The following is a 25,297-nucleotide window of genomic DNA, read 5'->3' as shown; positions in this document are numbered from 1 at the left end:
TATGAGTATAGAAAGTGCCTGGTAGCTGTTAAAATGACATTCAGTCTTTTTTTTTTTTTGAGACAGAGTCTCACTCTGTCACCCAGAATGGAGTGCAGTGCTGCAATCTTGGCTCTCTGCAACCTCTGCCTCCTAGGTTCAAGCGACTTTCCTGCCTCAGCCTCCCAAGTAGCTGGGATTGCAGGCATGTGTCACCATGCCTGGCTAATTTTTGTATTTTTAGTAGAGATGGGGTTTCACCATGGTGGTTGGCCAGGCTGGTCTTGAACCCCTGACCTCAGGTGATCTGCCCACCTTGGCCTCCCAAAGTACTACGATTACAGGCATGAGCGACTGCGCCCAGCCACTGACATTCACAGTCTTTTTTTTTTTTTTGAGATGGAGTCTCGCTCTGTCGCCCAGGCTGGAGTGCAGTGGTCTGATCTCGGCTCACTGCAAGCTCAGCCTCCCGGGTTCACGCCATTCTCCTGCCTCAGCTTCCTGAGTAGCTGGGACTACAGGCGTCTGCCACCTCACCCGGCTAGTTTTTTTTTTTTGTATTTTTTAATAGAGACGGGGTTTCACCGTGTTAGCCAGGATGGTCTCAGATCTCCTGACTTCGTGATCCGCTCGTCTCAGCCTCCCAAAGTGCTGGGATTACAGGCTTGAGCCACCATGCCCGGCAACATTCAGAGTCTTAAAGGCATGTATATGGGCAGGTATATGGTAGTCTCTATCCGTATCTTGTGTTTTTTTGTTTGTTTGTTTTGAGATGGACTCTCACTCTGTCGCACAGGCTGGAGTGCAGTGGCACAATCTCAGCTCACTGCAATTTCCGCCACCGGGGTTCAAACGATTCTCCTGCCTCAGCCTCCTAAGTAGCTGGGACTACAGGCCCGCTCCACCATGCCTGGCTAATTTTTGTCTTTTTAGTACAGACGCGGTTTCACCATGTTGGCCAGGATGGTCTCTATCTCCTGATCTTGTGATCTGCCCGCCTCATTCTCCCAAAGTGCTGGGATTACAGACATGAGCCACTGTGCCCGGACTCTCAATCTGTATTTTTTTTTTTTTTTCTTTTTGAGACGGAGTCTCAGAGTCTCGCTCTGTCGCCCAGGCTGGAGTGCGGTGGCGCAATCTCGGCTCACTGCAAGCTCCGCCTCCTGATTCACGCCATTCTCCTGCCTCAGCCTCCCTAGTAGCTAGGACTACAGGCGCTTGCCACCACGCCCGGCTAATTTTTTTTGTATTTTTCGTAGAGACGGGGTTTCACCGTGTTAGCCAGGATGGTCTCGATCTCCTGACCTCGTGATCTGCCCGCCTTGGGCTCCCAAAGTGCTTGGATTACAGGCATGAGCCACTGCGCCCGGCTCCATCTGTATCTTAAAGCTCCTGGACCCTGCTCATTGGCTCAAGCCTGTAATCCCAGTAATTTGGAAGGCCGAGGCGAAAGAATCATTTGAGCCCAGAAGTTCGAGACCAGCCTGGGCAACATAGCAAGACCCCACCTCTACAAAAAATTAAAAAATTAGCCTGGCATGGTGGCATGTGCCTGTAGTCTCAGGGAGAGGCTCATGGGAGGCTCACGGGAGGCTGAGGCAGGAGGATTGCTTGAGCCTGGGAATTGGAGATTACAGTGAGCTATGATCATACCACTGCACTCTAGCCTGGGTAACAGAGACCGTGCCTCTTAAAAAAAACAGTAAGACTGGGCACAGTGGCTCACTCTTGTAACTCTAGCACTTTGGGAGGCCAAGGCGGGAGGATCACTTGAGCCCAGGAGTTTGAGACCAGCCTCAGCAACGTGACGAAACCCTGTTTCTACTAAAAATACAAAAAACTAGCCGAGTGTGGTGGTGTGTACTTCCAGTTGCTTGGGAGGCTGAGGAAGGAGGATGACCTGGGTTCAAGAAGTTGACGCTACAGTGAGCCAAGATCATGCCATTGCACTCCAGCTTGGGTGATGGGAGTGAGACCCTGCCTCTAAATAAATAAATAAATAAATAAAAATTTAAAAAATAAAATAAAATTTAAAAAATAAAATAAAATTTAAAAAGCTCCCATAAGAAGGAGTTCGAGAAAATTGAAGGCTTTGGAGTGTTCGTTGGGTCCCTGATTTATTTATGAAGCAACAACATTCTGCTGGGACTGAGGATACAGCCATGAACAGGATGTGACTCCTGTCTTCAGCAGCTCACAGCTTCGTGGTCCTAAAAGGTCTTGTAGACCCCCCTAAGAGTTTCATGGGTTGTCTTGGACACCTGGGTGCAAACTAACTCTTGCGCCTTGGCCTCCCGAATACTGGGACTACAGACACGCGCCATGACACCTGGCTAATTTTTGTGTTTTTAGTAGAGGGGGGTTTCACCATGTTGGCCAGGCTGGTCTCGAACTTCTGACCTCAGGTGATCTGCCCACCTCAGCCTCCCGAAGTGTTGGGATTACAGGCGTGAGCCACCGTGCCCGGCCTTTCTTGATCTCTTTTAAACTTCACCATGACCCTGGGAAGTGAAGCAATGTTTCCATATTTTACAGATGGGGGAAACTGAGGCTTGGTGTTCCACAGCTAGTAAGTGGCAAGGCTGGACTTTTTGCACTTGAGCCCAGTGCAGGATTCCCACTGATGGGCTGGAGGAGCTTTGGGGGAGGGAGGCAGGGATGTTTCTGATGGGAACAGCCTGGGCATGGTGTGTTCTGGGCCCGCGGGGAAGGGCACAGACTGGCCTGGTCAGAGCGCAGAGTGTGGGTGAGTGGTGTAGCAGCAGTGGGGATGGAGCATGGACGAGAACCTTGGGCTGATTAGGTGAGAGAAGGATGAGTGAGCGCCTTAGTGCTTTTTTGGGTCTGGGAGAATCCCGTGTGGACTTTCCCATGTTGACTGTGTAGATGTTAAGTGACCCTGAGGTGTGTGAGTGACTTCAGGGCAGTGGGAAAGTTCTCAGCGGCCGGTTTGAGGCTGGACCTTGGCAGGCAGGTGTAGAGGGATTGGGGGTACTTAGCTTTGGGCTGGGCAGGGATAGGTACCTGGCAGGGTTCTAGACTTGAAGGGTGTGCCCCATCCCCCTAAGTGTCTGGTTAAGACACCAGTGTCAGTCTCAGATTTTGTGAGTGCTGTGGTGGTAGGTGTGGCGGCTCTGGTCTTAGCATCCAAGGCTGGTGCCCAAATTTTGTTCCTTGGCCATTGCCTGCTCAGTGACCTGTCTTATTCCTAAATCTAGGGCAGCCCCTGGTTGGCCCCAGGAGGCTGGCTTGTGAGAAGCAAGAGAGCCTCAGTGTGGCTGGGCATGGTGGCTCAAGCCTATAATCCCAGCACTTTGGGAGGCCGAGGCGGATGGATCATTTAAGGTCAAGAGTTTGAGACCATTCTGGCCAACATGGTGAAACCCTGTCTCTACTAAAAACACAAAAATTAGCCGGGCATGGTGGTGGGCGCCTGTAATCCCAGCTACTCTGGAGGCTGAGGCATGAGAATTGCTTGAACTCGGGAGGTAGAAATTGCAGTGAGCTGAGATTGCGCCACTGCACTCCAGCCTGGGCAACAGAGCAAGGCTACGTCTCAAAAAACAAACAAACAAACAAACTCCCCCCCCCCATAATTAGCCGGGCATGGTGGCTCACGCCTGTAATCCCAGCTACTTGGGAAGCTGAGGCATGAGAATCGCTTGAACTCGGGAGGCGGAGATTGCGGTGAGCCAAGATTGTGCCACTGCACTGCAGTCTGGGCAATAGAACGAGGCTCAAGTCAAAAAAAAAAAAAAAAAAAAAAAAGAGAACCTCGGTGTCAGTGGACTTGGGCCACCTTTGATTCTCACCTGGAGGAGTCTGAAGTGGCCAGGGAGAGGATAGTGGACCTTTAGTGTGTGTGTAGGACCTTTACAGACCTTAACTGTAAATGCAAAACCCCAGAAAGAGCTATCAGAAACTTTCAGGCATTTGCAGAAAAATCCACTTTATCCAGTGCAGTATCACCTGGAAATTTCAATTAACCATCCTTCATCAACAGGAACCCCTGGTTGGTCAGCCATCAGAATCCCTGGTTGGTCAGCATTCCACCAATAAGAATTCCTGGTTAGCCGACACTTCGCCAATCACAACCCCTGGTTAGCTCCTTTTCCACCAATCAGAAGCCTTGGTTAGAATGCATTCTATTAAAGGACTCTTGTCGGCTGGTACTTCCAGGGCAATTTAGGTGAGTTATAATTGAGGATCTTGGTGGCATATTCAGGTCCCCACGAGGAACTGTACCTTTGAGGGGGAAATTTGCTTTCTTGGATTTAAGAAAGTGCTTAACCTAAGTTAAGCACTAGGTTAGCCAGCAACTGGTTTCTGAGCCAGGAGACTGGGCTGATGGCTTTGGAGAGGAAGGATGCAGGATGGAGCATTGGAGAAGCTGGGCCGGCAGATTCTGGTGCAGAGGAGGAGGTGACACAGGCCCCTGATCCCAGCCCCAGCTCCTCTTCCTTGTGAGAACTTCCGGCTGGGGTTTTCAGGACTCCGGTCTGGTGGTCTCCTTTGGTCTCCCAGTTAGTGGGCTGCCTTGTGGGGAAGGGAAAGAAGAGGCTGAGGGTCAGCTCCCAAGAGCAGAGGAATTGGTGGGACTTGGGCCGGGAGGTGCAGGAGGGTGCATTTGGCTGCACCCTGCCCTGCCCGGCTGCTGGGTGTGACCTTGGGCAAGTCACCTCACTTGTGGGCTTGTGTTCAGAGGGACAGGGGTGGTGGCTGAGCTTACAGTCACACCCTCCCTTCTGGTAAGTGGTGGGCTGTGTGAACCAGCGGTCAGTAGAGGCGCTTCAGTGGGTTGGCATCTGCAGGTTGCTCTTGTGCCCCGTCTGGCTGCTTGACCTTGGGATCATCACCTCCCTTCCCAGGACCCTGCATTGCTTGCTCGCTGTAATCTTGGCCACCCCACTGGGTTTCTGTGAGAATCAGGCAAGGAAAAATGTAAATGAGGTCTGTAAATAATAAAAAGAGTTACACGATTACAGCGATTTCCGAATGCCTGGTCCTTTTTTTTTTTTTTTTTTTTTCTTTTGAGACAGCGTCTCACGCTGTTGCCCAGGCTGGAGTATAGTGACACGATCACAGCTCACTGCAGCCTCAACCTCCTGGGCTTATTCCATCCTCCCACCTTAGCCTCCTGAGTTGCTGGAACAATAGACACACTCCACCATGCCTGGCTGATTTCTTTAATTTTTTGTAGTGATGGGGTCTCACTCTGTTGCCCAGGCTGGTCTTGAACTCTGGGGCTCAAGCGATCTTCCTGCTTTGGCCTCCCAAAGTGCTAGGATTATAGGTGTGAGCCACTGCGCCTGCGCTCGTCTTCTCTTTTATGGGGATAACTGTCACCTGCCGGTTGGGGCATCTGGGTCTGTGGGACGGTCAGAGCTCATTCTGGCCTATGGCCTGACACCTGTTCTGGGGTCAGGGTTCAAGTCCCAGTACTTGCTGCAGCTGGTCCCTACCCAAACTTCTGTGTGCCCCTCTTTACACGGGAGTCTTCAGGCCACCTGACTCAGGAAGACTGTGACAATTCAGTGAGAAAATTCTAGCCAAAAACTTAAAAAAAGCAATGTACCCATCTGTTGTGGACCCTCCAGGAGGGCCAGCTCTCAGGTGGCCCAAGGCTGAACTTGGTGCTCCCTTTTCACCCCCAGGCCCTAGTCAGCTCTGGCCTTTGGGCATCGCCAGGAGGGGCCCAGGGGCTGGATGGGCGGGGGTCTCTCCCCACATCTCTCCTGAGGGGGATGGCGTTGCCTCCAGATTGCATTTACCTTGTGTTGTGGCTTGCTATGGACATCTCTTCCCACCTCTTACTTCCAAAGAGCCCCACGTTTAAGCCACCCACTGCAGAGCAGTCCTGGTCCCCTTGGCCTGCTGGCCTCTCCGAGATGGTATGGTCTGAGGCCATGCCAGGCCTGGGGACCTGGACTCTGCCCCAAGGCTGGGCCACACACAGCTGTGCAGCAGGCCTGCTCCAGTCCCCCTGTTACCTCCACTTCAGGGCAGGGGAACTGGGAGAAGTGAGGGCACTGATATCCAACTAACTGACCCTAAAACCATCCCCTCTCTGCCCTGAACCCTAAAGTCTCTCATGGAACGTGGGGGGCATGGGCCCCTTTTGCAGTGCTGACATTTCAAGACCCTGTAAGTGACTTGTACCCTGGGTACAGGCCCTGGGCCTTTGGGTCCTGATGGAGGAGGGGGCTTGGCTTGATGAGGACGGAAGGAGGCTGATTTGCATCCAGACTCCCGGCGTCGGACACCTCTCTATTGGCAGAGGAAGCTGAGGCCCGGGAAGGGGCAGGGATGCGTCCAGGGTCCCACAGGGAGCCAAGGCTGGACTGATGGGGCAGGCTGGGTGGGGCCAGGAAGGCCACGGCTGTTTCCAGCTGTTGCAGATGTGCTCCCTCCTGGGTCCATGCAAACTCCTTTCCGCCTGCAGACTGGCGAAGGGGACAGGGCATACAGCAGGGGAGTTAGACTTGGCAGCCCCTTGACCCCAGACTGCCCCTGTCAGTGGAGCAGGAGCTGCCCAGAACCCTTTTCCTGTTCTCCCAGATTCAGGGGCGTGAGCCCCCTTGGACCAGTCCTGCAACAGGGCACCCCGGGAGGGCCCCTCAGGAAGAGGCCCGGGCTGCGGCTTCGGGTGGGGCCGGCAGACTTTGCTGGGAGCCCAGCATCTGGAAGCCATCAGGCCAGGGGCGGGGGGAGTTGCAGGGGAGGTCCAGGGAGGGGGACATGCCTCCTCCAGGCCACACACAGGCCCAACCCTCGGGACCGTGGCCTTGGGCCCACAACTGCTGCCTCTGCTCCCTGGCCCGCAGCCCCGCCCCCTGGCGCACACGCCCCGCCCTCACCCGAAGCCACGCCCCAGCCAGCAGCCACGCCCTCTTTCCCCTGGCTGCCTTCTCACCGCACTGGTTGCTGCTCCAGCAAGGGTCAGTAGCGCTCCCCACAGCATGGTGGGAGCCTCGCTTCTCCAGCACGGGGTGGATCTCTCTCTTGGAGTGGGTGGGCTGTGGGGAACAGTGTCCCCAGGGGTTGTTGGCTTGATGTCTTTTTGGAGAGTGAGTGGTATTTGTCTTCTGTGAAGTCTTAGCCTAGTGGGGCTGGGGCTTGTGGTGCGAGGCGTGGCCGTGAGGGTAGGAAGGGAGCGCGGATGTCTTCCTCAGTCCTGGGGTGGCAAAGCCTGAGACGCTGAAGAGGTGCCCCAGGTGCCCAGCAAGTCACCCAGAAGTGCTCCAGGAGCAGGGACAGCGTCCCTGAATATCGTCTGCATCCCACGTGCATCAGAATCACACCACCCACGTTTCTGGGCCCCACCGGGCCTGCTAGTCAGACGCTGGGGCCAGCACCCATCGTCTGCACAGTTTCTAAGCTCCTGGATGTTTCGATGTTCAGACACACTGGGAATTCTGTTCCGGAGGAGAGACCGCTCCCCATGAGGAAAGCCAGGGACGGGATGGGTTTTGTTGTTGCTGTTGAGACAAGGTCTTGCTCCGTTGCCCAGACTGAAGCACAGTGGCGTGATCATAGTTTACTGCAGCCTCCAACTCCTGGGCTCAAGCAATCCTCCACTTCAGCCTCCTGAGTAGCTGGGACTACAGGCGTGCACCACCACACTTTGCTAATTTTATTTTTTTGTAGAGACAGGGTCTCATTACGTTGCCTAGGCTGATCTCAAACTCTTGGGCTCAATGATCCTTGGCCTTGACCTCCCAAAGAACTGGGATTACTGTGCCTGGGCCGGGGTGGGTTCTGAGCGGACTATCTTACCCTCAGTCAGCTGATTCAGTCCGCCCTGGTGTCCCAAAGAGCACCCCTCCATCACCCCGTGGGGGTGGCCTGGCATCTTTTGCAGGAGGGGAGGGATACAGGTTCCACTGGGGCCCTCTGGAGATGAATGATAAAGAGGGCGTCTTGGCCGAGCTTGTCCCTGTCCTCTCTGGCAGCCTTGCCAACATTCCACTAACTCCCGAGACTCAGCGGGACCAGGAGCGGCGGATTCGAAGGGAGATCGCCAACAGCAACGAGCGGAGGCGCATGCAGAGCATCAACGCGGGATTCCAGTCCCTCAAGACCCTCATCCCCCACACAGATGGAGAGAAGCTCAGCAAGGTGGGTGAGAGCAGGGAGGGCTTCCTGGAGGAGGCGGCAGGCTCCCGCCGGGAGAGGAAAGTGAGCTCTGGTAAACACTGCCAGCCTGACTCTCGGCTTTTCCACGCCCTCAGGCAGCCATTCTACAGCAGACAGCCGAGTACATCTTCTCCTTGGAGCAGGAGAAGACCAGGCTCCTGCAGCAGAACACACAGCTCAAGCGCTTCATCCAGGTGCGCCCTGTCCTCCTTCCTGGCTCCCTCTCCCTGGCATGGGCATGCCTAGTACCCAGCCATGGGCCTGGGACTCAGGTGTGGCTGCAGGCCCCTTCTTGCCCACTGACAAGTACTTCCAGGCACTTGTTTTCCTGCCCTGGCCTCAGTTTCCCCATCGGTCAAGTGCGGTGGAGTGGGCTCTGGAAGGAGCCAGGTGACTGTTCTGGAAAGCAGCCCATTCTCCTGGCATTTGGCTGGTTTGTTGGACTTGCAGAAGGGGCTCCCTAATGAAGATTCACCTGTGTTGGGCAGCTTTGGGGGGCTGCGATGGAGCCCCAATCTCCGTGGTGGTACCGAGGTGTCAGGCACACTGACCGACTCCTTGGGGTCCCCAGGAGCTGAGCGGCTCGTCCCCCAAGCGACGGCGGGCAGAAGACAAGGACGAAGGCATCGGCTCTCCGGACATCTGGGAGGACGAGAAGGCGGAGGACCTGCGGCGGGAGATGATTGAGCTCCGGCAGCAGCTGGACAAGGAGCGCTCGGTGCGCATGATGCTGGAGGAGCAGGTGAGGCAGCGCCCTCTGCTGGGCGCGGCGCGCGGTGCAGCGGGCGTGAAGCCTGAGGTCGCCCCTCATGCTCTGTGGCCCTGGGTTGAGCCCTATTTGCAGGAGCATCTGCTGCGGTGCCAGGCCTAGGAGTGGGGCGCAAGCCAGACACGTCCCTGCCCTCGGGGGCCACCGTCTGCATCGGGGTGGGGGAGATTAGTCAAAAGATCTCAAAAATGTAACCATGCTTTGGGAGGCCGAGGCGGGTGGATCACCTGAGGTCAGGAGATCAAGACCATGTTGGCTAACACGGCGAAACCCTGTCTCTACTAAAAATACAAAAAAAAAAAAAAAAAAAAAAAATTAGCTGGGCGTGGTGGTTGGCGCGTGTAGTCCCAGCTGCTCAGGAGGCTACAGCAGGAGAATGGCGTGAACCCAGGAGGCGGAGCTTGCAGTGAGCCGAGATCTTGCCACTGCACTCCAGCCTGGGCGACAGAGTGAGACTCCGTCTCAAAGAAAAAAAAAAAAAAAGTAAACACGATGGGCTGGGTATGGTGACTCACACCTGTAATCCCAGCACTTTGGAGGGCTGAGGTGGGAGGATCGCTTGAGCACAGGAGTTTGAGATTGGCCTGAGAAGCATAGTGAGACCCTGTCTCTACCAAAAAGGATATGAAAATTACCCAGGTGTGGTGGGGTGTGCCTGTAGTCCCAGCTGCTCAGGAGGCTGAACTGCGAGGATTGCTTGAACCCAGAAGGTGGAGGCTGCAGTGAGCCGTGATTGCACCATGGCACTCCAGCCTGGGCGACAGAGTGAGACCCTGTCTCAAAAAAAAAAAAAAAAAAAAAGGGGCTAAGTGTGGTGGTGCACATCTGTGGTCCCAGCTACTTGGGAGGCTGAACTGGGAGGATCACTTGAGCCCAGGAGGTGGAGGCTGCAGTGAGCTGTGATTGTGCCACTACACTGCAGCCTGAGTGACAGAGGGAGACCATGTCTCAAAGAAACCAAAAAACAAAAACAAAAAACTTAACCATAATGTAGGCCAGGCTGGAGCTGTGGCATCAGGAGGGGTTTTTCAAGGGACGCCCCACGGTTTTTCCCTGGAAGTGGGAAGTTGAGTCTCATAGTTAACCAAAGGACAGAGAAGGGTGTTCCCCTGCAGAGGGAAAGCCATAGGCAAAGGCTCGGGCAGGAGGGAGCATGGTCCAGTGGGGGCCGAGGTGGGAGGCGAGAGGAGCCAGGGACTGAAGGGCTCTGGAAAGGCTTCTGGCCTCTGCTGAGGGGGTCCCGCCCCGTGGTAGGGTTTTCAGCAGGAGTGAATGAGCTGCTGTAGGACTGATAGGGCAGGGTGTGCTCCCGGTCCTGGCCCTGAGCCCAGGCTGTCCTGCCTCCAGGTGCGCTCGCTGGAGGCCCACATGTACCCGGAAAAGCTCAAGGTGATTGCGCAGCAGGTGCAGCTGCAGCAGCAGCAGGAACAGGTGAGGCTGCTGCACCAGGAGAAGCTGGAGCGGGAACAGCAGCACCTGCGGACCCAGGTGAGCAGGAGGCGCCTGGGAGGGGGCTCTGGGGATCGGGAAGGGGACAGGGGATCTTGAATGGCGGAAGCCTCTCCCTAGGCCACCTCCTCTCTGTTTCTTAATATAAAGGGGGTGAGGCAGTTATATATACACTGGCCGGCTCTGCATGAAAGGGAGGTGGATGGGCCGAGAGAAGCCTTGAGAGAAAGGCTGAGGGCTTCTGTCTTGCAGCTTCTGCCCCCTCCGGCCCCCACCCACCACCCCACGGTGATCGTGCCGGCACCACCTCCCCCTCCCTCCCACCACATCAACGTCGTCACCATGGGCCCCTCCTCGGTCATCAACTCTGTTTCTACATCCCGGCAAAATCTGGACACCATCGTGCAGGTACCTGAGCTTGGGAAAGGGGCAGCTTGTGGGGGTCATACTCCAGGAACAGGCTCTTTAGGGGAGACTAGAAAATAAGGGGCGGAAGAGGAGGAAGATGGCGCTTGTGTGGGAGGGGGTGGAGGGCTGGAAACCTTGGGGCGCCCCCTCCTCGGATCTGCAAGTGGAGAATGTGAGGGCTAGAGACCTGGGCAGGGCCTACCATGCCAGTAGGAGGAGTTGGCCAGGAAGACTGTCCCTTCCCTCAATATGGGGTTTCCGGAGAGGGTCCTTTGCTTCCAGAACCCCCTGGTTAAAGAGTTCCTGCATTCAGCTTTTGGGTTGGTCCGGAACATGGTCTCACCTCCATCTCCTAGGACCTGGATGGAGATGCAGGTGGCAGGGTTGGTGACAGTTGGGCCTCCTAGAGAGGAGGAAGCTCTGTGGGTCAAGCTTGAAGTGATAGTTGCATTCAGCCTTCAACAGGGCCCCTTGAGGGACCCAATGTCAGAAATCAGTAAATAAGTAAATAAATAAATAACTCAACCAAAAAAGCCAAAACAGGAAAAAAAAAATCCATCAATCTCCTCGAATTTTAATTGCTCATAAACCTTCCTAATTGTGTAATACAATTAATAACAAAGGCCTTTAATAAGTTAATAGGCAAGCTTTAAAATACATAAACATATGGCCAGGTGGGGTGGCTCACACCTGCAATCCTAGCACTTCGGGAGGCCGAAGTGGGTGGATCACCTGAGGTCAGGAGTTTGAGACTAACCTGGCCAACATTGTGAAAACCCTGTCTCTATTAAAAATACAAAAATTAGCTGGATGTGGTGGTGCATGCCTGTAGTCCCAGCTATTCCGGAGGCCGAGGCAGGAGAATCGCTTCAACTTGGGAGGCAGAAGTTGCAGTGAGCTGAGATTGCACCACTGCACTCCAGCCTAGGTGACACAGCGAAATTCTTTCTCAAAAAACAAAACATATGAAAGACATACATAATTTCTTTCTTTTTTTTTTTTTTGAGATGGAGTTTCACTCTTGTTGCCTAGGCTGGAGTGCAGTGGTGGGATCTCAGCTCACCGCAATCTCTGCCTCCCAGGTTCACGTGATTCTCCTGCCTCAGCCTCCCGAGTATCTAGGATTACAGGCACGCGCCACCATGCCCGGCAAATTTTGTATTTTTAGTAGTGACGGGGTTTCTCCGTGTTGGTGAGGCTGGTCTCGAACTCCTGACCTCAGTAGATCCGCCCATCTTGGCCTCCCAAAGTGTTGGGATTACAGGCGTGAGCCATCACGCCTGGCTGATACATATAATTTCTCTTTTTTTTTTTTTGAGACGGAGTCTCGCTCTGTCGCCCGGGCTGGAGTGCAGTGGCCAGATCTCAGCTCACTGCAAGCTCCTCCTCCCGGGTTTATGCCATTCTCCTGCCTCAGCCTCCTGTGTAGCTGGGACTACAGGCGCCCGCAACCTCGCCCGGCTGGTTTTTTGTATTTTTTAGTAGAGACGGGGTTTCACCGTGTTAGCCAGGATGGTCTTGATCTCCTGACCTCGTGATCCGCCTGTCTCGGCCTCCCAAAGTGCTGGGATTACAATACATATAATTTCTAAGCAGCACTGGGACTGTCGTCTTCCTGGAATGGATTTTTCAATGTAACAGAGGGATTTGGGAAGTTTGTTCCTCAGTCAGGTGTGGTGGCCTTTGCCTGTAATCCCAGCACTTTGGGAGGCTGAGGCAGGAAGATTGCCTGAGGTCAGGAGTTCAAGATCAACTTGGGCAACATAGCAAGAACCCCCTCGTCTCTACCAAAAATACAAAAGTTAGCTGGGAGTGGTGATGCACCCCTGTGGTTCTAGCTACTAGGGAGGGAGTGGTAGGAGGATTGCTTGAGCCCAGGAGTCTGAGGCTGCGGTGAGCTTTGATCGTGCCACTGCACTCTAGCCTGGGTGACATAGCGAGACCTTGTCTCCAAAAGAAAAGTAAAAGGAGTTTGTTTTTCCTGGACTCTAGTGGGCCTCCCCTGCTGCTTTGCAAGGCTTATTTCTGGGATATGTGTTTTGGGGGTGACAGTGGCTGGCTGAGGGCCCCCACCGTCTCCTGGCTGGCCGTATATGCCCGGCCGAGCCTTCTCAGTGGTTCATCCCTGTCCAGGCAATCCAGCACATCGAGGGCACCCAGGAAAAGCAGGAGTTGGAGGAGGAGCAGCGGCGAGCTGTCATCGTGAAGCCCGTGCGTAGCTGCCCGGAGGCCCCCACCTCTGACACCGCCTCCGACTCCGAGGCCTCAGACAGTGACGCCATGGACCAGAGCCGGGAGGAGCCTTCGGGGGACGGGGCGCTTCCCTGACTACCCCCCCTGCCCTCCTCTCCCTTCTGGGGGCTGGAGGGAGCCGGGGCAGCCACAGGGAGAGACATGGGTGAATGAGTGAGAAATTTTTACAAAATTACGATGTCATTTGGGTCTCTTTTATGACCTCTTTTTCAATACTGTAAATCGACCTTTGAACGAAGCCACTCAACCCGAGATTCCAGGGCTGGGGTGTCGCAGAGCGTGTGGGAGCATCGGGACCCCAGGGCTGGGCCTCGGCCCCAGGGGCTGGGGGAAGCTGACACGGAGATGCCTGGCCTTTCTCTGCCAAAAAGCATTTTTTTTCCTTTAAATATGTTTTTTAAGAACAGGGAAAATCAAACAAAACCCCAGGTTGTTTCTTCCCTGCCCAGAGCCAGCCTAGGACTGTCAGCCTTCGATCCCCTTTCCCTCCTCTTTTTGGGTTTTCTTCTTTCTCCTTTAAGCACTTAGATGGGTTGGGGTCAGACTGGGCCGGGGCGTCCTGGGGGCCCGGGGGTCTCCGTTGCTTCTCGGTTGGGGTTTGCTGCTGCTGTGCCCCCCTCCCGCTTCCCCATCTCGGCACTAGAATTCGCCACTTCCCCACCCCCCAGCCCCCACCTCTGCCTCCGGGTCTCATCTTCCACCCCAAAAATGTCTGTCTCTCTCTTTTTGTTTTGTTTGTTGTTGGTTTTGTTTTGTTTTTTTTTGGTTTTGCTTTCTGTTTTTTTGTTTTGTTTTGTTTCTCTTTTCTGTATTTTTTTTTTTTTTTTTTTTTTTTTTTTACAATTTTGAGGTCTTCGTGTTCAAGGAGAAGCTATTATATTTTGTTAAGAAAGTGGGGAGAAAAAAACCAAGAGGCCACCGTGCCTTTGTAAAGAAACAAAATAAAGTTTGTACTTTGTTTTTTAGATCCTGAGTCTCCTGGGTGTGCGCTGGCCTGAAGACCAGGGCAGGGCTACCACATCTAGAGTAGGGGGGCTCCTTGGGCCCCCCAAAGTGGACTGGGTGTGTGTGAGCACAAGCACCTCAGCTTGTGTGTGGTGTTGCGATGAGAAATTGGGGTCCTCAGTTTCCCTGGGATTACCCTGGGGATTCTGTAAAGGTGGAAGATGGTGTTGAGATTGGGGAGTGGCTCTCTGGTGTGAGGCACAGGGAGAAGGAACAACCAAGCCTTTGATTCCAAAAGCCTGGGAAAGGACACAGGTGTTCAGGGGCGCTGCTTGTCCCTAGGCTTGGGTTAATCCCTGGGTTTTGCCACTTCCTGGGCTTCTGTAACTTCCCTGAACCTCATCCTCTCCTCCCCTAGAAGGGGAGCCCCACCACCCCGCTCCCTGTGGTGTGGTGTTTAAGTGCTAAGATCCTGGGATTGGTCTGCCAGAGGTCAGTTCCCTCTCTGACAAACCACTTCTTCTGAGCCTCAATTTCCTCTTCTGAAAATTGACGATAATAACAGCACAAGGGCATTGCATCCTATTGGGGATTAGCGTGGTCCTTTATTTTGAGACAGAGTCTCTGTAGCCCAGGCTGGAGTGCAGTGGCGTGATCTCGGCTCACTGCAACCTCCAGCTCCTGGGTTCAAGCAATCCTCTTGCCTCAGCCTCTCTAGTAGCTGGGACTATGGGCGTGCACCACCACGCCCGGCTAATTTTTGTATTTTTAGTAGAGACACGGTTTCACCATATTGGCCAGGCTGGTCTTGAACTTCTGACCTCAAGTGATTGGCCTACCTTGGCCTCCCAAAGTTTTGGGATTATAGGGATGAGCCACCATGCCTGGCTATTTTTAACTTTTTATTTTGTGTGTGTGTGTGTGTGTGTCTGTGTGTGTGTGAGATGGGGTCTTGCTCTGTCCCCCAAGCTGCAGTACAGTGTTTTGATCACAGTTCACTGCAACCTTGACCTCCTGGTCTCAAGTGATCCTCCTAAGCCTCCCTAGTAGCTGGGACTACAGGCCTGTACCACCAAGCCCAGCTAATTTTTTTTTTTTTTTTTTTTGAGACGGAGTCTCGCTCTGTAGCCCAGGCTGGAGTGCAGTGGCCGGATCTCAGCTCACTGCAAGCTCCGCCTCCCGGGTTCACGCCATTCTCCAGCCTCAGCCTCCCGAGTAGCTGGGACTACAGGCGCCCGCCACCTCGCCCGGCTAGTTTTTTGTATTTCTTAGTAGAGACGGGGTTTCACCGTGTTATCCAGGATGGTTTCGATCTCCTGACCTCGTGATCCACCCGTCTCGGCCTCCCAAAGTGCTGGGATTACAGGCTTGAGCCACCGCGCCCGGCCTAATTTTTTTTTTTTAGATGGCGTCTTGCTGTGTTGCCCAGGTTGGAATGCAATGGCATGATCTTGGCTCACTGCAACCTCTGCCTCACAGGTTCAAACGATTATCCTGCCTCAACCTCCCGAGTAGCTGGGACTATAGGCACCCACCATTCATGCCCAGCTAATTTTTGTATTTTTAGTGGAGACGAGGTTTCACCATGTTGGCCAGGCTGGTCTTCAACTCCTGACCTCAGGTGATCCGCCCACCTTGGCCTCCCAAAGTCCTGGGATTACAGGTGTGAGCCAGCATGCCTGGCCTGGGCCCGGCTAACTTTTTTGTATCTAACTGTAGAGGCAGGGTTTTGCCATGTTGCCCAGGGCGGGCCATGGTCCTTTAAATCCTTCACTCTTCCATGGCCAGAGACTGATTTACACTGTGGTCCCCTGCTATGCCTCACGCTCACAGTGCTGGGCACTTGGGGACTGAGGCCAGAGCAGAAGGCAGAGTCGCAGCTCACCCCACGATGACAGTGGTCATGAACTCTGAACAGAAAGGCAGGAGTCTGCAGGTGTTCTTGGAATTTTACAGCGAACAATTCAATGGCACTTAATACATTCACAGTGTTACACAGCCTACCTGGTTCCAAAACATGTCCATCACTCCAAAATGACTCCGTTAAGCAGTCACTCCTTCCCCCTCCTCCCAGTCTCTGGTAACCACCTGCTTTCTGGTTTTGATATCTTTTTTAAAAAAATTAAAGTAGTTGGCCAGGTGTGGTGGCTCACACCTCTAATCACAGCACTTTGGGAGGCCAGGCCGAGGCGGGTGGATCACGTGAGGTCAGTAGTTCAAGACCAGTCTGGCCAATATGGTGAAATCCCATCTCCACTAAAATACGAAAATTAGGCTGGGCGCAGTGGTGGCCCACGCCTGTAATCCCAGCAGTCTGAGAGGCCAAGGTGGGTGGATCACTTGAGGTCAGGAGTTTGAGACCAGCCTGGTCAACATGGTGAAACCCTGTCTTTACTAAAAATAGACAAATTAGCGGCGCGTGGTGGCGAATGCCAGTAGCTGTGGTCCCAGCTACTGGGGAGGCTGAGGCAGGAGAATCACTTGCACCCGGGAGGCAGAGGTTGCAGTGAGCCGAGATCGCGCCATTGCACTCCAGCCTGGGCAACGAGAGCAGAACTCTGTCTCAAAAATAAATAAATAATAAATAAAACAAAAGCAAAATAAAAAAGATATGAATTAGTTCCTTCATTTCCAATGTCCCCCATGCCTCTTGGTGGTCAACCCAGCTCCTAGGAGCCACTGATCTATTCTCTGTTGCTCTAGTCTTACCTGTGACAACATGTCCTATAAATGGCATAACCCAGCCTTTTCAGCCTGGCTTCTTTGCACTGCAGCTAATTTTCTCTTACTGGGATTATCCAGCTAAATTTACATAGGATCTGGCCCGGCACAGAGACCCCTTTCGTCCAGGTGCGAACCGGCAGGCCCGACGGTTCCCGCGCAGCTCCTAAGAGGATCAACAGAGGGCGCAGTGCGCCCAGAACGCCCAGCCCCTGCGAAGGCGGAGGCTCCTCCTCTTGGTCCCTGCGGGACAGCTCAGTTCTCATAGGCCAGAGGCGTGGCTTGGGGGCGGGCCAGGGGAATCCCGCCTCCCCCTGCATGCCCAAGCGCGCCTGGGGATGGTAGGCGGTCTCACCCGCAGGCGGCGGAAGTCCGGGGAGCGGCTGCGGCCCCGCCCCTTCCCGGACTCGCCCCGCCCGTCCCCTAGCCGCGCGTGTTTCCAGACGCCTCAGGCCATGGCGCGCGCGCTCCCGCTAGCACGCTTGTCTGGCCCCGCCCCCTCGCCTGGCGCCCGCGCGCTCTCACGCTCCGCACCCGGACTCCTCCAGCGAGCTGGATGCCTACCCCGGGCCCGCCCGGAGAACAGGTGACGGCGGCCTCCGGGCACTGAGCTCGCGCGGACGAAAGATTCTGGAAGCCGCCGTAAAAAATAATCAAGAAACAGGTGACAGAACTTTTCGTAAAACGTTTAATTTTTACCCAAAGTATCCGAAACATTGCCATGTCAGCCTGAGTGCGATGGGAGACGTCTGGCCCCAAAGAGTTCATCCTTCTGCCGAGCCCCGGGCCAGGCTCGCGGAGGAGACCGCCGCGCCGGAGCTCTGATCTGACGTTTTTGTGAAGCACAGGGGGCGTGGGAGGGACCGGATCAATGCGGCACTCAACAAAATCTGTTGTTGTTGTTTCCTTTTTTTTTTTTTTTTGAGACGGAGTCTCTGTTGCCCAGCCTGGAGTGCAGTGGCGCGATCTCCGCTCACTGCAGCCTCCACCTTCCGGGCTCAAGCGATCCTCCAACCTCAGCCTCCTGAGTAGCTGGGATTATAGGCACATACCACCAGCTTGGCTGTTTTTTTTTTTTTTTTTTTTGAGACGGAATTTAGCTCATGTTGCCCAGGCTGGAGTGCAATGGCGCGATCTCGGCTCACCGCAACCTCCGCCTCCCGGGTTCAAGCTATTCTCCTGCCTCAGCCTCCAGAGTAGCTGGGATTGCGGGCATGCGCCACCACGCCTGGCTGATTTTGTACTTATAGTAGAGACGGGGTTTCTCCATGTTGGTCAGGCTAGTCTCGAACTCCCGACCTCAGGTGATCCACCCGCCTTGGCCTCTTTCCAAAGTGCTGGGATTACAGGCGTGAGCCACCGCGCCCAGCAGTTTTAAATTTTTTCTAGAGATGGACCCTCAGTATGTTGTCTAGGCTAGTGTCAAACTCCCGACCTCAAGCGATCCTCTTGCCTTAGCCTCCCAAAGTGCTGGGATTTTGCATGCGTGAGCCGCCGCTCCGGGGCCAAAAGCCTTTTATCGGACTACTAGGTAACACATTCAGAAGAGGGTGCTTAGCTTAGGTGCTCCATGAATTTTCACAAACTGAACATACACCCATGCAGCCAGCTCCCCCAGCAAGCCCCAGCCAGAATCCCCTCATGCTTGCTTTCTGCCACTATCAAGCAGTTTGTTTTCTTTCAAATTTTTACGTTTTGAAATAATTATAGAAATGTACAGGGAGAAGCCCGGGTTGGTGGTACTAGCCTGTAGACCCAGCTACTTGAGAGGCTGAAGGGGAAAGATGGCTTTAGCCCTGGATTTCTAGACCAGCCTGGACAACGTAGCAAGACCTCATCTCTATTTTTTTTTTTTTTTTGAGACAGAGCCTCGCTGTGTCACCCAGGCTGGAGTTCAGTGGACCTCTGCCTCCTGGATTCAAGTGATTCTGCTTCAGCCTCCTGAGTATTTGGGAATACAGGTGTGTGCCACCATGCTTGGCTAATTTTTTTGTATTTTTAGTAGAGACGGGTTTCACCATGTTGGCCAGGCTGGTCTCAAACTTCTGACTTCAGGTGATCTGCCCGCCTCGGCCTCCCAAAGTGCTGGGATTACAGATGTAAGCCACTGCTCCTGGCTTTTTTTTTTTTTTTTTTTTTTTTTTTTTAAAAAAGAAAGACATGTATAGGGAGATCACGCAGCATCCCCCAGTGTTAACATCTTGCCATCTTGCATAACTACGGTTAGCATAGAAACCAGGTAATTTTCATTGGTACCGTACATGGGACTTACTCAGATTTACCCGTTTTTAATGTTTTATGTGTATGTGTATGGAATTCTCTATTCTCTTCCATTTTTATGAGAGTTTCAGTTGCCTTGCATTCTCATCAGCACTTAATGTTGTCAGATTTATCATTATTTAGGTATTCTGGTAGGTGTATGGTGGAATCTAACCATAGTTTTAATTTCTTCTGTTTTTAAAAAAGGAACAAGGTCTCACTATGCTGCCCAAACTGGTTTGAAAACTCTTGTCCTCAGGCAGTCCTCCCACTTTGATCTCCCAAAGATCTGAGATTACAGGCGTGAGCCACCACACCTGGCCTTGGTTTTAATTCCTATCACAGTGTATTAGTTTTCTCTATTGTGTATTGATTGATTGAGACAGGGTCTTGCTCTATCGCCCAGGTTGGAGTGCAGTGGCGTGATCCCAGCTCACTGCAACCTCCACCTCTGGGGTTCAGGTAATTCTCCCGTCTCAGCCTACCAAGTAACGGGGACCACAGGTATGCACCACCATGCCTGGCTAATTTTTTTTTTTTTCTTGAGATGGAGTTTCACTGTTGTTGCCCAGGTTGGAGTGCAATGGCATGATCTCAGCTCACTGCAACCTCTGCCTCTTGGGTTCAAGCGAGTCTCCTGCCTCAGTCTCCCGAGTCACTGGGATTACAGGTGCCCGCCACCACGCCTAGCTAATTTTTGTTTAGTAGAGACAGGGTTTCACCATGTTGTCCTGGCTGGTCTTGAACTCCTGACCTCAGGTGATCCACCCGCCTTGGCCTCCCAAAGTTGTGGGATTATAGGCATGAGCCACTGCGCCTGGCCTAATTTTTCAATTTTTTGGTGGAGATAGGGTTTCACCATGTTGGCCACGCTGGAGTTTTTCCTGTTCTAGAAGCTTGTATCAGTCATACAACACATAAGTTCTTTTTGTCAAGCTTCCTTTGCTCAACACAATGTCTCTGAGATTTATTTATGTTTTTATGTAAGCATAAATGTTCATTTTTCTTGCTAAGTACTATTTCATTGTATGAATAGACCACAGTTTATCCATTCACATAGTGGTGGACATTTATTTTTATTTATTTATTTATTTATTTATTTATTTATTTATTTATTTAATTTTGAGATGGAATCTTGCTCTGTCACCCAGGCTGGAGTCCAATAGCTCGATCTCGGCTCACTGCAAACTCTGCCTTCCAGGTTCAAGCCATTCTTCTGTCTCAGCCTCCCGAGTAGCTGGAATTACAAGTACCCGCCACCACACCCTGCTAATTTGTGTATTTTTAGTAGAGACGGGGTTTCACCATGTTAGTCAGGCTGGTCTTGAACTCCTGGCCTCGTGATCTGTCCGCCTCCGCCTCCCAAAGTGCTGGGATTACAGGCGTGAGCCACCGCGCCTGGCCCATGGTGGACATTCATGTTGTTTCCAACTTAGGGCTATTATAACTAGATTTTAGTAGCTACCATCTCCCAAATGCGCGGTACCAATTTTCCCTCCTACCAACAGCATGTAAGGTGACAGTTCAGGAGAAGTGTCCTAAGCATGTGTCATGGACTGTCTTTGGGGGGTGATTTCTTTGAGGCAGGGCCAGGCATTCTTGTTCCCTGTGGCCTCCCCTGCCCTACTTTTTTTTTTTTTTTTTTTAGAGATGAAGTTTTGCTTTTGTCATCCCGGCTGGAGTGTAGTGGCGCTATCCCGGCTCACTGCAACCTCCGCCTCCGGGGTTCAAGCGATCCTCCTGCCTCACCCTCCCGAGTAACTGGGATTACAGGCATGCGCCACGATACCCAGCTAATTTTTGTATTTTTGTGGAGACGGGGTTTTGCCATGTTGGCCAGGCTGGTCTCCAACTCCTGGCCTCAAGTGATCCACCCACCTTGGCCTCCTGAAGTGCTGGGATTATAGGTATGAGCCACCGCACCTGGCTGGTCCCCTGCCCTATTTTAAGAGTCTCTATTAGGGATAAACTTCATGGAAAATGTATGTCTGCTCTAAGAATGTTCTCAAGGGTCATTACCTTGCGCTGTGTCTGTTTCCTCTTTACGAGGATTCTCAGAAGAAATTCTTGCCGAGTCTCAATAGTTGAAATAATTTCACTCCTCCCAAGCATTCGGTTGGTTCTTATTTTAAGGACACTGAATTGGGCAGGTGGTCAAGTTCCACACGTGTCAGGGACTGAAATATATGGTGTCGTTTTTTCCTGTTAGTCTTACGAATGGTTCCATATTGTGTGCCTTCCTTTCTTCCACTAGTGCTTCCAGTTCGTGCTTTCTTGCTATATTTTATAGAGAAAGGCCATCTCCATGTCTTTCTGGTACAGGGTGGGTCATAATAAAAACGTGCCTTTTGTGCCATGATTTGGGGGCGTCTTTGGCCGTGCAGCAGAGCGATGCCCCAGCTCTGCTAGATATTTGAAGGGCTGCTGAGTGGAAGACGGGTTCTTTCCTGTGACCTTGGCCTCCTTACCAGTTGACTAACTGGCCCCAGACCAGTATGTAAAGCACATGCAAATCCTCACACAGCCTCTTGGAGCCAGCTGGCCATGCTGTCCTTAGCTTCACATTTTTCTGTGTCTCTGGCTGCCCCCCATTCCAGTCCATCCTTCTGTCCTTTCTTTAACCAGCTGCCTGTCTGTGCTTTCCTTGATGCTGTGTGGCCTTGTGGCATTTGTCATTTTCACTCTGTTGAGTTGTCCGGCTTGGCCTCCCTTGCTCTGCAGGTCCTGGGCAGGGGTGGGGTTATGTCCTCTGCCTTGGTCTCCTTTCTTCTCTTGCCCTGCTGAGTTGCAAGTTTCTTCTATTGATTGACAAGAACCTGTGTTGACAGAGGAGGGGATAGGACTGGGGGCTGTGGCAGGACCAGCTCTAAATCTGGCAGCTGTAGAAAGGAATGAGTTCCCCAAACCAGCTCCCCTTACCACACCCTCGAATGAAAAAAAAAAGGAACTGGCCAGGCGTGGTGGCTCACGCCTATAATCCCAGCACTTTGGGAGGCCAAGGCAGGTGGATCACCTAAGGTCAGGAGTTCAAGACCAGCCTGGCCAACATGACAAAACCCCATCTCTACTAAAAATACAAAAATTAGCTGGGCATGGTGGTGCGTGCCTGTAATCCCAGCTACTAGGGGAGCTGAGGCAGGAGAATCGCTTGAACCTGGGAGGCGGAGGTTGCAGTGAGCCGAGATTGTACCACTGCACTCCAGCCTGGGTGACAGAGTGAGACTCCATCTCAAAACAACAACAACAACAAAGGCTGCTCATGGTGGCTCACGCTTGTAATCCTAGTACTTTGGGAGGCCTAGGCGGGCGGATTGCCTGAGCTCAGGAGTTTGAGACCAGCCTGGGCAATATGGTGAAACCCCGTCTCTACTAAAATACAAAAAATCTATAGTCCCAGCTACTCAGGAGGCTGAGGCAGGAGAACTGCCTGAACCCGGGAGGTGGAGGTTACAGTGAGCTGAGATCGCGCCACCGCACTCCAGCCTAGGCGACAGAGTGAGATCCTGTATCTGCTGTTCTCTCGTAGGAGAAGGAGATGGCACGTATAAGGGTTAGTAGGGGGTGGCTTGCTTGCAATCAGGAGAGAGGTGGTGCTCATTCTCCGTGGGATCCTTGTGGTGCATGTCCCTGGGTTTTTTTTTTTTTGAGATGGAGTCTCACTCTGTCACCCAGGCTGGAGTGCAGTGGCACGATACTTGGCTTACTCGGCTCTGGCTCCTGGGTTCATGCATTTCTCCTGCCTCAGCCTCCCGAGTAGCTGGGATTACAGGTGTGCGCCACCACGCCTGGCTAACTTTGGTATTTTTAGTAAAGATGGGGTTTCTTCATGTTGGCCAGGCTGGTCTCAAACTCCTGACCTCAAGTGCCGCGGTTTGCCGCGGTTACCATGGGACTGAACGAAGGGGGACGAACGTAGAAATGAAAACCTGAAACAAAAGAAACTATTTTAAAGGAAGGGGCCAGGAGAAGAAGAGGGCTCCCTGCTTCTAGTGAACAAGGGCAGCTGCCTTGAGCTTCTACCGCTCTTCATATTCATTGGGTAGAAAGGGCAGGGAGGAGGAGGTAGCAATTGGTCAGCTGCTTGATTGATCACAGGTTCACATTATCTCATGACAAGAAACACTTGTGCCTGGGTCGTGACTGCCCTCAGCATTCCTTCTGGGTGGCAGACGCAGTTTGTCAGTTTGCCAACATCCTGCTTTCATGAGAACAGTTTGCTGTTTACTCGTATAGCCTCCAGTGGTATACAGAGTTGATCACGACCCTCACTCTTTCGGCCTGCAACACTCAAGTGATCCACCCACCTCGGCCGCCCAAAGTGTTGGGATGACAGGCGTGAGCCACTGCGCCCAGCCTCTTCCTGGTTTTTGGCCGAAAGTTGAGACTTACAAGTTGGGAGGAGACCTGGAGCGCTGTGGCTAGTTCTAGGCCCTACACTTTTCAGAACAGCAGAGCTGTACCTCTCTGGTAGTGAGCTCTCTGTTGCTGGGAGAATTCAGAGGCTGGATGGCTGGCTGTTAAGGAATTTCTGCTTGGGTGGGAATTTGGGTCCTTCTAAGACTGATAACCTATGATTTCCAAGATAAGTAGGACAATACTTTCAATGAGGGTTACATGTTATGCTGGGTCAGTCTTGAATACAAAATGGATTCAGAGGCCTGAGTTGTCAGGTTCAGCCTGATTTTCCTAGCCCCTTGAGGAGCCGTTTGAGGTGTGGCATGATATAGCAAGTCGGCTGCCAAAGAGGGACTGAGTCACAGGAAGTGCGTGCCCAGAACGGTAAAGGGGCTGTGGCCTTTCCTATCACCTTAACTCCTCGTCCCCACCATCACCTGCGCTTCATGCTTTGTGATAATTCACTGAGCTCGTACTCGTGACCTGTGTCCTGCAGCATGTGGGTTACAATTCAATGAAACATTAAAATATCTACCCCTCTAGCATCTCCCATGTCCCTCACAGCAGTTCTGTGAGGCTGGCTGCCCTGTCTGACAACTGAGGCCCACGTCTTCCCCAGGATCACAGACGTGTGGCTCTGAGCCCTGCCCCGGGGGTTTTCTCCATCAGAGAAGAGGAGCACTTTGAGCTTTGAGAGGAGCAGCCCTCTGCGAGTGAAGTGGAAAAAAAGGAAGCAGGCGAGGAGGCCCATCCAGACCCTCCCCCAAGACCCTTGCTGAAACGGCTGGGATGCGGTGTGCAAAAGCCCTCCTTTCCTTCACAGCTCCTGGCTTTCCAAGAGTGCCTGCCCACGCAGAGGCCTGCTGGCAGATGCAGCCTCTTCTCAAGGACACTGCTTGTGGGTAAATCCCTCACCACCCTAGAGACAGCCCACAGTCCTGAGACAAGGATGCGGGCCAGGCTTGATGCAGGTAAGCGCCTCCTGCAGAAACCGGTGAGGCCAGAATTCCAGAGGAAATGATGTAGGGATGGAGGTGGAGGGCCTCCAGGAGGCACCAGCCCCAGAGTCTTCCCTAGACTCAGATTTAAGCACAAGCAGGGAGGGAAAGCACTTGAGCAGTGCCCCTCCGTGCATAGCTGGCCTCTGCTGGAACTCAGGCAGGGACAGGACACTCCTCTATCAGCAATCCTGTTCCTCTCCTGGGTAGCTTCAACCTGAACATCCTCCTTTACCTTGAGCTAAAATGGGTCTCCTGTCACCCTTGCCCATCAAACCTGGCCTTGCCCTCAGGAACCACACAGGACAAGCCTAATACTTCCTTCTTGTGGCAACACTTTAGCAATCGAGACGTGGCTGTCAGGTCTTCTAGATAAACATTTGTGACTGTGACGTTGACTTGCCGCTTCTGGGGACCTCTTCTCATTTGATCAGAGAAAGTTTTTCAGGGTTAAACCTACTTCTTTCCACCCAGAAACTCTTCTTCTCAGGCTCACACCTATAGTCCTGGCATTTTGGGAGGCCAAGGCAGGAAGATTGTTTGAGACCAGCCTGGGCAATATAGGTAGACTGTGTTGCTACAAAAAGAAAAAGAAAAAAATGGCCAGGTGTAGTAGTCCCAGCTGCTTGGAGGCTGAGGTAGGAGGTTTGCTTGAGCCCAGGAGGTTGAGTCTGCAGTGAGCTATGATTGTGCCACTGTATTCTAGCCTGGGCGACAGAATGAGGCCCTGTCTCAAAAAAGAAAAAGAAAAAGAAAGAAAAAAAAAGGTTAAGAAACTCCTCACATATTTCTCCCTGGAACATATGCTCCCAGGCTCAAATCCACAGCAGCCTTGTCACACACATGTCATCCCCTGGCCCCAGGATAGTGCACCACCTTCCCCTTTCTAGCTCTTAACCCCCACGTGAAGCAGCCAGATGTAGGAAAACCCGGATTGATAAAGTGCTGATGTGGGTGATCCTTTACCAAACGATTTTCTGCTTTA

General features: G+C 52.8%; 2 protein-coding genes across 8 annotated transcripts in view; both read left to right on the top strand.

Annotated features, from left to right (window-relative positions):
- Window positions 1–13,959, top strand: part of LOC105467847 (transcription factor AP-4) — a 67,190-nt gene extending 53,231 nt beyond the window's left edge. For all 6 annotated transcript variants that reach the window (XM_071084043.1, XM_071084044.1, XM_071084041.1 and 3 more), the window contains 6 exons: window positions 7,932–8,097; window positions 8,211–8,309; window positions 8,687–8,857; window positions 10,232–10,372; window positions 10,586–10,741; window positions 12,875–13,959. In XM_071084043.1, coding sequence (XP_070940144.1) covers window positions 8,023–8,097; window positions 8,211–8,309; window positions 8,687–8,857; window positions 10,232–10,372; window positions 10,586–10,741; window positions 12,875–13,069 — 837 coding nt within the window. In that variant the 5' untranslated portion in view covers window positions 7,932–8,022 and the 3' untranslated portion in view covers window positions 13,070–13,959. The remainder of the gene's footprint in view (window positions 1–7,931; window positions 8,098–8,210; window positions 8,310–8,686; window positions 8,858–10,231; window positions 10,373–10,585; window positions 10,742–12,874) is intronic.
- A 3,259-nt stretch (window positions 13,960–17,218) lies between these two features.
- LOC105467849 (sarcalumenin) overlaps window positions 17,219–25,297 on the top strand; it is a 66,620-nt gene continuing 58,541 nt past the window's right edge. The window contains exon 1 of one of the 2 annotated variants that reach the window (XM_071084030.1): window positions 17,219–17,324. The gene's annotated coding sequence lies outside the window, so the exon portion shown is untranslated. Of the gene's footprint in view, window positions 17,325–18,530; window positions 18,622–25,297 lie in introns of those variants that run through there. The other variant, XM_071084031.1, reaches the window with a different exon arrangement.

The sequence above is a fragment of the Macaca nemestrina genome, chromosome 18 (genome assembly GCF_043159975.1).
Source record: "Macaca nemestrina isolate mMacNem1 chromosome 18, mMacNem.hap1, whole genome shotgun sequence".
NCBI lineage: Eukaryota > Metazoa > Chordata > Mammalia > Primates > Cercopithecidae > Macaca > Macaca nemestrina.
Note: the sequence above shows the minus strand (reverse complement) of the source record. Positions and strands in the feature narration are given on the sequence as shown.